At 41.7% G+C, this 16,623-nt stretch overlaps 1 protein-coding gene across 1 annotated transcript; it reads left to right on the top strand.

The window, feature by feature from the left end:
• The first annotated feature begins 3,758 nt into the window (after positions 1-3,758).
• Positions 3,759-16,453, top strand: fam171a2b (family with sequence similarity 171 member A2b). Its single transcript, XM_026177957.1, has 8 exons — positions 3,759-4,272; positions 8,647-8,874; positions 9,482-9,574; positions 11,396-11,554; positions 11,871-12,050; positions 12,149-12,262; positions 12,763-12,889; positions 13,492-16,453. The coding sequence occupies exons 1-8, from the start codon at positions 4,176-4,178 to the stop codon at positions 14,978-14,980; spliced, it is 2,487 nt and encodes an 828-aa protein (XP_026033742.1). The 5' UTR covers positions 3,759-4,175; the 3' UTR covers positions 14,981-16,453.
• The last annotated feature ends 170 nt before the right edge of the window (positions 16,454-16,623 follow it).

Here is a 16,623-nt window from a genome sequence, read left to right as displayed (position 1 = left end):
TTGGGGGAATGAGGGCACTGGAGAGGCCATGTACAACAGCTGAAGAAGCCAGTCTGTGGAGCAGCTCCCAAGGATGCAGCATGGTAAATTACCCCATGCTGAGCATTAGCAACACTCATTGTGGTGGTCTGGCACATCCACTCAGGCCTCTTTACTTTATTCAAGTCAAATCCTGCCTCATCCACACACATAAAAATGTGCAGCATCTCATTTGCATCCAACTCAACTATCTTAGCTTTGCAAAAAAAGAAAGCGCCTAAGCTTGACGCTTGTGCAGTCAGACATGTCTGTCTCAGGTGGAGACACTTTCAGAGACGATGCTTTGAAAAATCCCACCTTCCTCCACAAGATCTTTTAATCTAATGGCATCATTTTATCTCACCTCTGCCACCTGCTGCTCGTCTTAAACATGAGCCACGTGTCTGTGTTTGAAGTAAACCTCTTTTTACATTTGCATGAATCCATACAACCAGGACTACACTGAACTCCATAGCAGAGCGTTAAAATATCATAGGTTTGTTTTGTCCTGTTCCTTCATATTTGAGCTCAGCCAAACAGTTTCTAAATTTTCACCTGATTTCATACATCAATAAAATCCTCTAAGCAGATGTGAAAAACCATTGCAGCCCCACAGACAGGAGATTTGATTTCTGTAATGAAAATGTAATACCACTGTGTCAAATGTATCACTTTTTTTTTATAACAATAAATCTACAAACACCTCTGTACATCGCCTGGGAAAAAAATCCTCAAGCCAAAGAATTTTAAATTAAATAATAAAGATGATAAATATGACAGCCAGCTGCCGTTGGTGAGTGATGAAAGCAGACAGAGCGAAACCTGGATCGAAGGGAAGATCTGAACAGAGTCCAGCACTAAGCCCGTCTGTGGATTTCTGCCCTGATGTGAATAACAGAGCGAGAGAAAAAAATCACTGTGCTTTAACTTTTCTGCTCAAAGAAACCAAAGACAGACAGATTTATAGTTAGATTTACCGAGCTCCTCATCAGAATAGCAGACATCGCAAAACCAGAAGTCGTTAAAAGTCACCACATTTATTTATTTTGAAGCATTATTTAGATTTAGCATAATTTAAATGATCAACAACATATAAAAGGTGTGTGCATAGAATCACCAGTAACAAAACAGTGAAAAAGTTTAAAAACTTTGCATCAAAAACACTTTTTTCCTCCTAAATTCTGCTTCTGCTGCCATCTTTTCTGTTACTGATTTCAGTTCAGGACTCTTTGAGCACTGCCTCTCTCTCTTATAACGTCTCTGACTGATCTTGGTTGGTTTTCCTTCTTTTGTGATCGTTTCCCCCCTCTGATTAGTTTCACCTGTGTTGTCCTCAACACCTGTTTCCAGCCAGTCAGCCTCCGCAGCTACTGGAGGTTTTTGTTATTCTTGTAGTCAAATGTCCGAGCATCCCTTGTGTTTATAGCTATTCCTTTTGACTTTACAACAAGAGCCACACACAGCTCACACTGATATCACATCATATTGTATCATATCATATATTTTCACATTAAATCCTCCAAATGTCTTAACATGAGAAAAGGAAATTTAATTTCAGCAGTATGTCACATTTTTTCTCCATGATGAAGAAATGCTGCTGCAGGATATGAAAGACATCTATCAGCATGGCACGTGCCAATTCTGGCCCCCAGGCCTTATGTTTGACTCCCCTGCTCCAGCTCAGCGCCACATCTAGAGTTGACTTTTGTTTTTTAGCTGGACGCTAAACAAGCATACTTTCAGAAACTAGAAAGTGTTACTTTCCTACATTCAGTTTTGCATTACATTGTTCTTGTTATAGGCTTTTCATGCTGGCTGGATATCAAATTTCCTTTGATATTTACTGTAAATGCACAAATTAAGAGAAATACTGAAGCCTCTCAAAGTTAACGTTTGAAAAAGATTTAACCACTAAAACACCCGAATACACACACAGACTCATTAGGGCTAATTATTGGACCTGAAGGTGACTTCTTCCTTGCAAATGAGTGGTGACTAAAATGAATAAAGCTAGATTTTAAAAGAAGAAGTCCAATTTCAAGAACTGGGGTCACAGAAAAAGTTTCAAAGGGATAAAAAAAAGTTAGATTATCGTATATCAATCAGGCTCAGTCAGTCAGGCATATATAGTCATGTAAGATAAGATTTTTAAAAAGGTGGGAAAGTTAAAGATAACGTGCCAAAAATATTTTAAGGTGACTGATAAATAATTTAGTGACGTTTTTATACCTGTCCACAGAAGAGGAACTCATTATATTAAAAAACAAACAAAAAAACGTTTTTGCAGAACTCTGCAACAAACAAAACCAAGTACAACCTGTGATTGAATACTTTCAGAACTAACTTTAACAGCAATAACTTAAAGTAATAGTTTCCTGTAGGACCTGATGCAGGTCGATGGACACTTGGATGAGCTGTGACTGAAAGGCTTTTGTTTTGTTTCAGTTCATTGAGGTTGAAGAGCTTTAGCTCTCAGACAGCTGCAGTCTCATTTGAATCCTTTGGTATACAGAGGAGTTCACGATCGACTCAGTGTCTGGAAGACACCCAGTCCTGTGGCTGCAGAACAAGCCCAACTCATCAGCCCTCCGTGCCTGTGCTGACAGTCAGTATGGTGTGTTTGTGCTGATGTGCTGTGTTTGGTTTTCTCCAGACGTGGTTGGTCATTGACAAACATCGCCATTTTGGTCTCATCTGTCCAAAGGACATTGTTTCAGAAGTGTTGCGGTTTGTCCAGATACAGATCGAAGCTATTCTGCATTATTCTTTTCACAGAGAACAGCTTTCTCTCTGCAGACCTTCCAAATAAACCACACTTGTTCGGTTTTCTTCTAATTATACTGTCATGGAAAAACATTTTGAGGCCTGTAGTTTTTTTGAGCATTGCAGTCTGACCTTGGGATGAATTTGCTGGGACGTCCGGTAACAGTTTAGATTCTTTTTATCATGAAAAAAAGCAACAAACTACCAAACATTTAGCATCTTTTCAGGTGGGAATATTTGATGGTTTTGTATCATTAAACTCCAGCTATCAGTCAGTTTGTATGGAAGCCTGTTTCTGCCACAAAAAACAAAACAAAAACAAAAACCAAGTATCCATAACTCGAAATTTCAAGTTATTTTCTTGAAATTTCGACTTATTAACTCAAAATTTGGAGAAACGGAATTAGCTCTGCCAATCAGTAATCTACATGAATGAGATCACTTTTTGTTACCCGGAAGCATATGGCGCAGAGTAACGTGCACTCAAAACCTGATCACAATAAATTGGCGCTTTCGCGAGTACTTTTGCTGATAGTAACGCCATGTGATTCCGCTAATAACACAAGGATTTCATCATTTTTGAAGCCACACTGAAAATACTCAGCAATCTGTGCATTCATGACTGGATGTAATACCGGTAGCTTAGCTGTAGCATTTATACCTGGGGGCTAACAAGGAAATGACGTCATTCACATAGATTACTGATTGGCTGCCCTAACTCGAAATTTCGAGTTACTTTTCTCAAAATTTTGAGTTAATAAGTCGAAATTTTGAGAAAATAAGTCAAAATTTTGAAAAAATAAGTCGAAATTTCGAGTTATGGATATTTTTTTTTGTGGCGGAAACAGGCTTCCATAGTTTTGGCCTCTAAAATACATGGTTAGCAAAAGGTCAGCACCTATTATGACGGATGCCATCAGAAACAACACTGCATTATCCTGCTGTTATATCTGTCCTTGTTTAATGCTGATGAACTAGATTATTATTTTGGTTGAAGTAATTACCGGTCTGTTATTGAGGTTTATCCTAATACAGGCTTTTAAAGATGCCCTCTGTTTCACGCATTGATTGATTAAAAAAAAGATGAAAAACTGAGATTAATAATCTAATAATTAATAATCACTATTTGAGCAGGGACTTTGACCTCCCGATTCAAGGTCCACGAAGGGTCCAGATTGGTATCAGAGTAGTGCAGATGGGTCGCTGTTCCACTGGAGATCAGCAGAGGGAAACGTAGCTCTCTTTCCTGCGCTCCTCCTCAGACAATAAAAACAAGGCGAAGCCCACACAGTCGGCAGCATCTCGGCTCCATTCAAAGACGTCTGAAGGGGGGAAAAAAATCAGAAATATGGACACACGGCCGCCGGTCTGGGACTAGAGATGTAGCTGCAAGGATGCCAGCCAACTGCATCTCCCGTTTGCTCCTCTTCGTGTCGGTGTGCGCGGTCTGGGAGGCGCTGGCCAAATCTCTTCCAGATCAGGGAGCACTGGGTAAGCTCGCCATACGGGGGATGCGGCACAATGAGGAGATGGGAGTGGTTGCATTTTTACGGCTTTTGTCGACAATCAGTCGATCTGTGCAGCGATGCGCCCTGATTTTATGGCAACCTGAAAGATATTTACGGTTAATTACAGGCGAGGCTTTTTGCCGTGCTTGCCCCGGGATAGCGTCGTCTTTTGGCGGTATAGATTCTTTAATTAATATCTGCGAGTTGCTTTGACAGAGAGGCCACGCTGGTGGCCGTGAGCTGGTTATGTCCCCGTGCTGTGCAGATGTGAGAGATTCAGATGTGAGCGCAGGCCCGAGTCTGTTGTTCCTGTGCAGTGTCAGGCCCAACTAAGCCGGGCCTTCATGTGTGTCATTGTTGCTTTGCACAGTGAGTAACGGTGAGAGCAGGAGGGCCTGCGGTCTTGGAAATGTGTCAGTCCCTGAGCCAACATTTTAGATTTCTTCACTCCAAAATCAATTCCCCTGCATGAGAACCCCCCCCCCCCCCCTATTGTTCCGTTAAATAATGCTTCAGCAGAGGCCTTAACATACTCCGTGTTTATATTATTGTGGTGCATGTTTAAGGACATTATGTAATTACATTGCATTATGCATGCCTGAAGCTATTTTTGACATGCATGAATGGTCACAGGCACAGAGAGTGCAGGAATGTAACTGAGTATACAGTATTTGAGTTACTTGCACTTGCAGTGCTTTCCTGTTGTGACCTTCTCCGTTTACAGCTCCACACCGTAGAAGGAAATGTTCTTCTTTTTAATCATCGTCCTTATTTGTAGAGTCTCAAAAGCAAGCTAATAATAACCTGGAACTACAGAAGATTGCGAAACCGTTCCTAAAATGTTCTTTAGTGGTCCTGTATCTTTTATTCTGTGCAGTGAAAAGTGGATTTCTACTGATAATTCTTCACTTTAGTTTTCATATTGTCACTTTTACTTTTAGAAAAAGGTTCTGAATGCTGCTTCCACCTCTCCTTTAAGAAATGTTTTGTCTGTTAAACTAACTTTTTAACATAGATTTTGCACCTTTGCCTCGAGGGAGGAAATTGTCATTTAATTGATGCGTCAGGCTTGTTTCGGGAACAGCTCAGCAGTTCTCCTGACCTGCAAGCATTTGCACAATGCTACAAATCTATTCCTGTATTTAGAAATGTCAGATTGCTGACACATTCGGGTCTAAGTTGTGCCGCTTTATGTACTTACTGCTCGGTTACAGCCCTGGCAGGTGTTCTTTGGGTCAGCTACTGTCACGACACATCTGAGATCAGGCCCTTGCACTGTGGTCCTGTGACTGAGTCAGAGCAGCCAGATTCACCCTCAGCCAACATTGTTGGTCGAAGACAAATGTGGCCCATGAGAAAACTGCACATGTGGCTGAAAGCAAGTCCAAACATGTGTTAGTTAAAAAAAACAACACATTTTTTTAAAATCATTTTCTTACCCTGTAAGACCAAATATTGGCTCACTCGTTCCTTTTTATGATGTTACACTGAATTTCTGTGAACATTTCACTCTTTTCTAACAGTTGGTCATTTAATTGACAAAGCCTGAGTTAGTCGAGGCCAAACATTACTAATAAGTAAACTCCAGATGTGAAACACAGACCATACATTGTTTGCTATCTGGGTTGGTGGAGATGTTGCTTGTTTTGGAAGGAAATAGATTAAATCAAAACAAGCTTACACCAAAGCGTAATCCATCTGCAGATTTTTCTTTGCATCCGTATTGAGTCAGGTTTACTCCTTTTTGCATATGACTTTAAAACATAACGTCAGAGATAACAGAAACAGCGCAGGTATGATAAACACAATCAGAGCCTTTAAATAATCTTCCTGTAAAACATATAATGGGTTCAAAAACAATGGCACTTTGACATTTCAGTCCCTAAAGAAGAGTTTATGGCGATTATATTAAAAGAAAAGCACAAACTGTACAAGAAATAAGAGGCTTCCTGCCTTCGATTTTGACAACCATTCGGTGAATTTAAGTTGTGTTTTGAGATGCGTCTACTGAATCACTTCTGAAGGACACTGAGGGAGTGAAAAATTCCCACTGCGTCTCACTGTGACTCTCTGTGTTTGTGTCAATGGAGCTGCTTCAAGCCTTCAAGTGAGGAGCCCAGATTGAGGAAATCCTCTCTCTACACACACACACACACACACACACACACACACACACACACACACACACACACACACACACACACACACACACACACACAAAGGAGCCTTTATTGGACAATTTATGTTAATGGATGGCAGCATTTATGCATGCACCGTGGATATGGACACACAAACACCCACACACAAACATACTGCTTATTATCTGAATGCAGCCATTAGCTGCTGTCTCTGGAAGAGTTGTGCATCGAGGGGTTTGTCACTGGAGGCCTGCGCGGTTTTAGCTCACAGTCCTTCAGGGACTGAAACACAACAAGCCAGCTTTTTGGAGTGTCAGCTTGTATCCATGGGAACATCCCCAGCATGACCCACATCTACGTCGTCCAAGAGACGAGATGAGAAAATGTTCCCGAGCTGACAAGAATGATGAGGGGATGAGGGGCGGAAATAGCCACGCAACGGATTTATGGCGGGTGTGGCTGTGATGACTACAAACATCATCATCAAACTAACAACAACAATCATCCCCCGCTGGAAGTGATTAGTCTGCAGCAGCAGCGCACACAGCTCACCGGTCAATACATTTAAAACTCTGAATGCATTCTTCATCAGTCACATCTGTTGACTCATAATATACATGCTGTGGGGTCAACATAAGTTACACCTCCTGGTGATGTTATAGTCGCCGATGCCCTTAAAGGAGACCTATTATGCTTTTCCTAATTTTCTGTCACGTAGATATATTGTTACTATGGTGGATGCACAATAGATCATGCTGCAGACTGACCTACACATTCAGCTTTAAGCAACTTTTTTCTGGTCTTGGATCTGTGTGATGTCAGTAAGAGGAGATACCTTTAAGCTCTCATCTCAGGCACAGAAGCCCCACCCACCTGATGTTCAAACCTTCAGTTTACAAGGGTCAGCCAATCAGAAGAAAGCCGGCTTAAAGTGGGAGGAGCTACAAGGCTTAGTAAAGGATAAATAAGATTATTTAGATTTTTGTTCCACTCGCTGTGTGTTTATACACCACTCTGCTTTAATTATTACTTATTATTTATCTCTGGCTTACTTCCACAGCGGTTCTTTGTCCTGTCCTCCTCCACTCACCCTCGTGCCAGTCGTGGCAGATAACTTCCCTTCCCTTAATGGCTATGCCAGAGTTTTCTACCTGTTAGAGGGGAGTTTTTCCTTCCTGCTGTCGCCAAAGCACTTGCTCATCATTGCGGTTTTTGCTGTGTTATTTTATAACATACTTCAGAACATAAAGCACCCTGAATTTAGTCTAATAGAGTCAGGCAAAAGAGATTTCATTGTTTTAAAAAAACGAAACTACCTTTTATATACATGAAAGTAAGTTAATACTGAGAATCACCATGACTTATTTTCATCAGCACAAAAAATATTATTGCCAGCTAAACATCCTGAATATCTATGAGTCGATATGAACTGTTAGATGATTTAACAGTGCTGTTTGCTAACTATAGACAAAAACATATGTTTTTAAATATTGGGCCATTTTGCTTCTATTATCTTTCTTTTATGGAAAAATGAAGTTAAAATGTTTATTTAACCCAATTTTGTCACTTGTACGTATGTAATTTAATACTTACTTAATAGGAATATATTTGCATATTTAAACATAAACTTTCTGAACACTTATAGCAAAAATCATTAATTACTTTAATTTGAACTTATTTAATGTAAGTAATTAACTGAGGAAATTTAACATTACCATTTTTAAACATAACTTTTCAGAAAACTTTTAATACAAAAACCATCTCTGTTAATGTGATTAAACCTAAAGCCTGATTATCTCCTCAGGCAATTCTAATTATTATAGTAAATAAAATACAAAGTGTATTTAATGTTTTTATTTCACCTGTTGGGGCACATGCTGTGTTTCATGGTAATTATGCGGCCTTCGCTCCGTGTAGGTCATTTTGAATGACATTGTAACGCTGCTGCATAAGTATGCCGTCCTTGTAGGACAGCTGAGGGTGACTTGATAAATTGAGCCATACTCAAGTGTAATTAGATCTTTAAAACTGCAGTTTAATGAGACGACACAAGACACAAGACTGGTGAATCGGAAAGCTTCGTTTTTAATATGACAGAAATGTTATAGAAGAAATATCTTTTATTTTGTTCAATAATTGACAAAATATTAGCCTTGTTTGTTCAAAACACTCATCAGTTAGCTACTGGCTAATTACTCTCCCTATTTTTCTCCTTGCAGAGGTGCAAATAAGAGTCCAGGTGTTCGACAACAGCGACCTGTCCCAGTTGGCAGACGCTCAGGTGGAAGTACACGGCAACCAGACCCTGTTGGCGTCCAGCCGTGCTGGCAAGGATGGCGTGGTGAGAGTCAACTTCCTGTACCGTGCGGGAACATGGGTCATTATTACAGCCTCCAAACAAGACTACGTCACCAACTCTGTGCCCTGGCACTCCAGCCGCATCCCGCGTAAGTCCAGCGCATTTTACGACTTGTTTGCTTTTTTCTCTACTTGGCAAGTACCGTAACGGTAACGTTGAGCCTTTAAAATGTCGGATATAGAAACATTAGATGCTATGTCCATCTTTTATATACATCCAGTAGATAATAAAACCTAAAAAGTATAAAAAGTATTTTTTACCTGTTGACCTACCTCATCCATTTTAAGGTTACTCCAAAGGGTGCGCTGGGCTTCAATACTGCTGTGATTAAAATGGAAGCAGCATTTCTGTTGCATAAAGCCTGGTAGTGCCACAGCTCAGGTTTTTTTTAGAACAGGATCACAGGATCTCTTGTTTCTAATTGTGGGAATAAAAAGATGTCTTTTTTGTTTTGTCGCTGGAGTTTTCAAATCTCAGTCGGGCCTGTCAATGAGGACGAGGAGACTGGATTTAAAAACTGCGTCATGTGTAATTCACCCACAGAATCCAGTTTTTTTCCTTTAGCCTTGAGGTTATGGAGCTGCTTTTGCCTAGATGATGGTTATTTTTATTATTTTGAGTCGTAAAACAAACTCTGTCTCAGCAGTGTTCCTGCACCTGTGAAATCTGCTGATTTCATTTTCTTCTTCTTGTAGTGTATGCAGCAGTCAGCCTGTACCTGCTCGTTCAGAGGCCGGGAACTCTTATTCTGTACGATGACGTCCTGCAGGTGCTCTCTGGGTCTCCAGGTAAAAACAGCCTCTAAAAAAAGCCTCATGCAGAACATATTTAATATAATATAGACTCATTAGAAAACGATAGTCCTGTTGTGGTGATTTGGATTGTTCAGTTTGGCCATTTGAGTTTTTATTTTTTATTTTTCAATACCAGAATTATTGCAAATCATCACAATCTCGCAATCTCGTTGCCTTTTAAATGGTTGTTTTGAATTGGTTCTGCACCCACTCCCAATCAGTTGCTGTCTTGGTCTTGAAAGCAATCTTGGTGTGTCAAATTAGCAATAAAATTCAGTAAGAAGAGACAGACGGATATAAATTTGCATTTGAAAGGAGGCAAGTTGCTAATTACATGCAATCTGTTTGTGACATTTTGGTGATTAACTGCAACAAAATGCGGAAAATAGCAAATCTGTTGCACAGAAGTTCACACTAACTGGCTTATGTTCAGAGTTCAGCCTGAAACTCAAAGATCTGAAACAGAAATGTAGAAATGAATCCACAGACAGCGATGCCGTTGCTTCAGGGGCACTTTAACTGCACAATTACAATGGTGCTCGACAGCCTCATGTCAGGTTTCCTGGGTCGTTGACCCGGTATTTTCAGTTCATATTCACTGTTTATCTTCCGTATGTTCCACTTCCTGTTTTATTGTGTTAGCCCTAGTCTGTGTGCATTATGTTCTAGTTATCTAATCACTCATCATTTAGCCTGTGTATTTAAGTCCCTCAGTTTCATCAGTTCATTGTCTTGTCATTGATGTTGTCACTGCTGTTTCTGTGTGTGTTTTCAGTTCAATCAGTCAGTCAGTCAATATTTGTTCATCCAGCCCATAATAAACACCGTGGTAATCCTTCATAAATTAATGTCCTGCGTTTGGGTCATCTCTTCCTCGCATCCACACACGACACCTCTGACACCTCACCTGTGTAGGAATATAACCAGAATACAACCAACTGGCAACCAGATGAGATAAGATAAAGATAAGATAACCTTTATTAGTCCCACATGTGGGAAATTTGTTTTGTCACAGCAGGAAGTGGACAGTGCAAAAGTTATATAGCAAAAATTAGAATACAATATGAATAATATACTGTAATGTACACAACTGTACAGAATAGAATAAAATATACAATAAGATAAAAATAGAATACAAATTCGATACAACTTTGTATTGAGAGTGGACAGGTTGAGGGCGTTGCACATTAAACTTCTGGGTGAACATTTGGTCACCACAACTATTGTGATCAATTACTGAGCATGAAACAGTTCAGTGGTTCCTGTTTTTACCCTCCTGTGACTGAGCCGTTACACAACAGCAGAGCTCTGAGACTGTACTGTATTCCCTCCACACCCTGTATAAATGAAATTCCTGGATCCCAGCAGGTATTTTGATCAGGTTTGTTTTCTTTTTCCTAATTTTACTTACTTCAGTGCGAAGTAATGCATATTTGTGAACGTGTAACCAGTTTTTCTTGTCTATGGTTAAACAGTTACTGGATCCAGGGTTGGATCCACTCCAAAAATTAACCACTTCTGAGTTGTAGCAGTCTCCATCTTTCAAGAAATTTTGTGGCAAATCCTCCACAATCCTGCTAATAATGAGATAAACAAACAAACAGATAAGCCATAATTAAGGATTCACACCCCTCTCCACAACCTTAAGCCTAGAAGAGCTGTGCGTTATTATTACAAATATAGCTCAGTCGCAGCCGCCTCCGTACAGCTGTGATGCACTCACACATATATCGTTACACCTTTTTGAGCTTTAGAAACAAACACGGTGGTTGTAGGCGTGATAGACTGTGAGGAGGGGGATTGTTTCTTTTTCAGGGGCTCGTAACCAGCCGCTGGTGCAGCTCCAGAGGAAGTCCATTCAGCTGCCGTCCAGCTCCAACTACACAGCACTCACTGCTGTGCTGACCACAGCCAGGAGCCAGTATGAAATCGGGGGATTCCCCTTCCTGCTGGGCCAAGAGACCAACAGCTCAGGTCAGTGTCAGTCTGTCAAACTGATGTTACAGTGTGGTCCAAGTTTCTGTGCCTTTCTGGATCATCTGAGGAGGTTTCATTTCTAGGTCTTTCCAATAAAATTTTGCACCGCAGTTTGCATGGATATTTTAGTGTGTTTTAGAAATAGTTGTCCCAGATCTGACTATAAGCTTGCTGTAAATAAATTGCTGCTACTTTGCTAATTTATTGTCATTTATAGTCACTCGTATACCACCCTCTGGTAGCAAAATGAAGATCAGAGTTATTATTCTGTTCATTTTTAGCTGTTTGTATTTGTGCCTCACCACCAATACAGGTGCAGAAACTGGGTGGATGGACTTGACGGCGCTGGCAGTGGTCAGCATTCAGCTTTTTGATAAAGATGGCAGCGTGATCCGCGTTTCAGATCCGATCCACATCTCTGTGCCGCTGCCATCAGACACCCGAAACAGGATGGCCACGAGTGTGCCCGCTTGGCTGTATCAGCCAAAGACGGGTAAGCTGTGTGCTAAAACTTACAAATAGTCTTTTATTAATGTAAACTATGTATGTATGACTGTACTTAGAGGCTGCTGATCATTTTCTTTCCTCCAGGGCTGTGGGTTCGGAACGGGACGGGCTACATCAAAAAGGACGGGACGCAGTTTGTCTGGAACGTCGTGGTTCCTCAGATGGGATACTGGTTGGCTGCCTTTCCGACGTCTTCAGGTATTGAAAATGAAATGGCTGTTATTGGTAAAATGTTAACTGGTGACTCTTCATGTGCCTTTTTACTGCTGTGGAAACACAGATAACAAGAAGCTGGAGAAGCCTTTACTATAAGATTCACTTTATCGTCCCTGAGGAACTCAATAATAAATCAATAAACAAGGTGATTTTGTAGGACAAGGTTAAATAGCCTTGAGTTTGAAGCATTGATCGTATGAAAAATGATAGCTTCCTTAAACTTGCATCCGTTTTTAATGGCCACCAGGGGGTGACTCCTCCGGCTGAAACAGACACCAAGATGGTGACAGCAAAACCAATGGGTGGCGTCATGTAGCTATTATCAGCTGAACCAAGTTCCTGATTATTTCATGATCAATGTAAATCAAATTCTTTCCTCCTCACTCACTTTACAGACAAACTAGCAGTTGTTTGGACAGCATAATAGGGAGCTGACATGCTATGAATGAATCTGAGTTAACTTTTGCAATGATGTCTTGCAGGTTTAGGTTTGTCTCATCCAGGCTTGAGGGATATCACCACCTACCACACTCTGTTCCTGCTCTCCATCCTGGGATCGCTGGCCCTGTTGGTGCTCATCTTGCTCTGTGTGCTGCTCTACTACTGCAGGTGTGGGGAGCATAGGTCCAGGTCTCACTTTTAGGTTTCTATTTGTAGCAAAACGTGGGTTTATTTTAGTCCTGCAAAGCCTATTTTTTTCTACTATCAATAAATTAGGACCACACCCACCTGCTGTTTATGAGGGGTGACCAATTATAAGGAAAATAGCTTACCAGAGGACGGGCTTGTTCTACACATCCAAAACAGCTTATTTTAAATGTGGGCTTAATTAAGGTCCGAAGAAAGCTTATTTTGAGCAAAGATACTCCAGTAGACATGTTTCCTTTTTTTTTTACTATAAAATAACATATGAAAAACTAATTAAAAGTTTACTGTGTACAATAAGCATTCATACTTTATTTGAAATGGAACTTTGACAAATTAAGGGAGCTATTGAGTACTGCAGTACACAAATAATCCACCAGAGGGCAAGAAGCATGCGTCAGATAGTGTACCTGTTTTTTCCAGCGATGTACTGATCTTGCCTATGATAAAGGTCTTAAAAACTGGCTTTATGGGGTTCCTGCTTCATTAGACAGTTTTTGAAATCCCTCCCCTTTTTTGCAGCTGTTTTGCTTCCTTCTGACTTTCAGTTTTTGTTTATCTTTCAGACGGAAGTGTCTGAAACCACGTCGACAGCAAGGCAAACCTCACACGTCCAATCTAAACGGTGCTAAGAGAGACCAGGGCACATCCACGTCACGGCTAAATCTGATCTGTGGAGGCCATGTCGAATCAGGCCCCTCCAATGACAAATCTGACTTGTCGCCATCGCGAGACTACCAGAGTTCAAGGGAGGATTTAACTAAGCATGTTCCAGCCCACATGCTACGACACGCAAAGGGTAAAAATGCGTCAGGTTCCCAACGGGGTGAAAGCTTCCCCATGAAGGTTACACGTGCCACAGAGACCAACAACTTGGACAGCCCTTTGCTGCATGACGACTACAACCGGAACTACAGCCCCAAAGACAACAAGGAGTCCGACTATCACAGACACCACAACGCCAACGACAATCGAGGGTACTCCTCCGATCCCCCATCCCCACCTCGCTTCCAAGGCTACGTCCCAAGCCAGTCCGACAAGCCTCCGGATTATTCCGCAGCAGCAGCAGACAGCCTTGCCCGACCTACTTCCCTCAACACCCAACCAGGTCAGATCATCTTTTGCAGCTCCATTGACCAGATGAAGGAGAACATGTACCGTAGCATGGTGCCAACCCTGGTTATCCCCGCCCACTACATGCGCCTGCCATCTGAGTTTTCTGGCAAAGATGGCAAGGACCAGAAGGATCACGACAAAGATGGCACACAGATGGGAGGGGGCCAGCAGCACCATCACCACCACTCCCAGAAACAAGGCCAGCAGCAGCAACAGCAAGGAGGATCTCAAGGCGACGACTCTGAAGAACCGAGCTGGGCATCTGACTCATCCGGGGGACCTGTGACCATCCCAGTGCTATTCAACGATTCCACCATGGCTCAAATGAACGGGGAACTGCAAGCTCTGACAGAGAAGAAGCTCCTGGAACTTGGAGTTAAACAACACCCGAGGGCGTGGTTCATCTCTCTTGATGGTCGAGCTAATGCTCACGTGCGCCACTCCTACATAGATGTTGGGAATGACCTCAGTGGCGGTGGTGGATTCGGAGGTGGCTCCAGCAGCACTCCACGGGATGTCAACCTGGAACCGCCTCTGGAGGCCCAAGAGCGAAAATCAGCTGGAAATAGAAAGGGAAAAGATGAGCGCTGGGGGACGGGAGGACGGAAGGGCCACGGTGTTAGCAGCAGCGGCGGGAAGAGTTACTCCAAGCTGGCCTACCCTGACCACAGCGAGCCCAGCAGCAGTGAGGGACGTCCCGTCTCTCCCGAGGAGAACTCCCTAACCCCTCTTCTGGACGAAGGCCCGTCCTCCCGAGGATCCACCATCCCTAGAAGAGGACGCAGCCGCGTGAACAGCAGCCGCAGCAGCAACAGCGAGAACCGCCGCGACTCCATGACCAGTCCAGAGGATGATTCCGAGGACAAAGATGAGAACAAGAAGAGCCCCTGGCAGAAGATCGAAGACAGGCCTCTGATGGTCTTCCACCCCAGGAAGTGAGCTTTTTGAATGAACACTGGAACTATAACAGCCTTGTGAAAGAGGAGTCTTTCACATCACCGAGAGGGAGGTCACAATAAGCACAGCCACTGCTTCACCAATCCATATCCAGGTTGTTGTTTGACCTTTGTGTTTGCCAGTTACTCTCGTAGCCTCACTGTCAGTTAATCCCTCTGGTTTCCACTGAGTTGTAGATTGAAATCTGTCCAGTTTATTGTGAACCCCGTCTCCTATCACCTGTCACTGAACCATGGTCTGAGCCATTGCACATACTGACTGTGGAAATAGCCATTTTATAGAGCAAAATATAAGAATAGAGCACTTGCTAATAATTTGATAACTTATTGATTGATACTTACAGAGTATTTGGAAGTGGATGGCATTTTTTATGGGACGGATGGGAATTCTTGGCAAATTAGGTTTTTTTCCCTGGACTAATTCTACCCAGATGCTCACAATGACTGTAGAAGATGTGAGTTTCTTTTTTCTTCTCTACTCCGAAACAGCTTCCCTGTCTGAGGAAGTTGTGAAAGTTTGTCATTGAGCTCTTGTGAACAGATTACAGAAATATTATAAAGTCCAACGTGCAACTTGCATTTTGCTCCTTCAGGGATGTTCTTGATTTCCTCTTCCTCCTGTACTGTGTTCATGTGTTGTAATTACTTACTCAAATAGTAATGATTTGAACTGTTCAGCATCATCTCCATCTTCTCTGTAATATCACAGTGATCTACTGTACAATTTTGCCAAAAGTACGCATTTCTGCCTTTCTTCTCTTGGTGAGAGTTTTGGCCAGCAGAGACTTTGTTGCATTTGGGTCATTCCAGTAAAAATCAGTCAGTGCCTCCCACCTGACCCTGTTTGAATCAGCAGATTTTTTATACAACAGCATCTGTAATAAAGAAATGTAAGGTTTCACCTTAATACTGTGGATATTTTTACAGTTATAAGCCCTCAAAATACCTAAGAGTGGTTTAAAATTCAGCTCCTTTTAATTCACATTAAAGCTCTGTTAAAAACTTCAATTTCACACCCACTCTGTCACAACCCAAAGGGTCTCAGGACGAGTGGATGCTCTGAGTATAGGTCAACATATGAGAACACTTGCGCTGAACAAAAGTAATGGCCAAAGAAAATTTGGAGACCCTCAAGGATTTTGAAAACCTTCTTTAGAACCTAAAATTTTTGGATAAATGTGATTTATCAAAATGATTAAACACAGTATGTGAGCACCAATGTCATTTCTCTGGTGAAATATTAGATTTGTTTATGTAAAATCTGTGTTCATCAAAAGCAACATTATGGCTTTTAGACTGTGACACTTGGAGATGGTGTAACATTGATTTGCTCACAGTTTCTAACATTTATGATGTTAAAAACTCAAGTAAAACCCTGTGTACTTTGAGGGCCTTTAACTTGGACAGTATTTATAGAATGAAGGTAAAAATTTGCATGGCCTCATTAAATTTGAGGGGGGGGGGGGGGGAGCCGTGGAAGCTTCTGAGGGGGTCAGGTGGGATTTTTTTTTTTTTTCAGATTGGGCTGATTTTATATGGAATGACCCATTTATCTTGTGTAAATACATGCCCAGATATTTGAAAGACCATTTGGTATAGAAAGGTTGCATGCATATGAATGTATGA

This window comes from Astatotilapia calliptera, chromosome 8, assembly GCF_900246225.1.
Source record: "Astatotilapia calliptera chromosome 8, fAstCal1.2, whole genome shotgun sequence".
NCBI lineage: Eukaryota > Metazoa > Chordata > Actinopteri > Cichliformes > Cichlidae > Astatotilapia > Astatotilapia calliptera.
This window is presented reverse-complemented; position numbering and strand designations above follow the sequence as displayed.

What these genes read in the sequence shown, in the direction of transcription:
- fam171a2b (XM_026177957.1), top strand. Translation starts at nt 4,176, where the DNA reads ATGCCAGCCAACTGCATCTCCCGTTTGCTCCTCTTCGTGTCGGTGTGC. An exon ending in GCACTCCAGCCGCATCCCGC is followed by an intron (nt 8,875 to 9,481) that starts GTAAGTCCAGCG and finishes TTCTTCTTGTAG; the next exon opens with TGTATGCAGCAGTCAGCCTG. An exon ending in GGTGCTCTCTGGGTCTCCAG is followed by an intron (nt 9,575 to 11,395) that starts GTAAAAACAGCC and finishes TTTCTTTTTCAG; the next exon opens with GGGCTCGTAACCAGCCGCTG.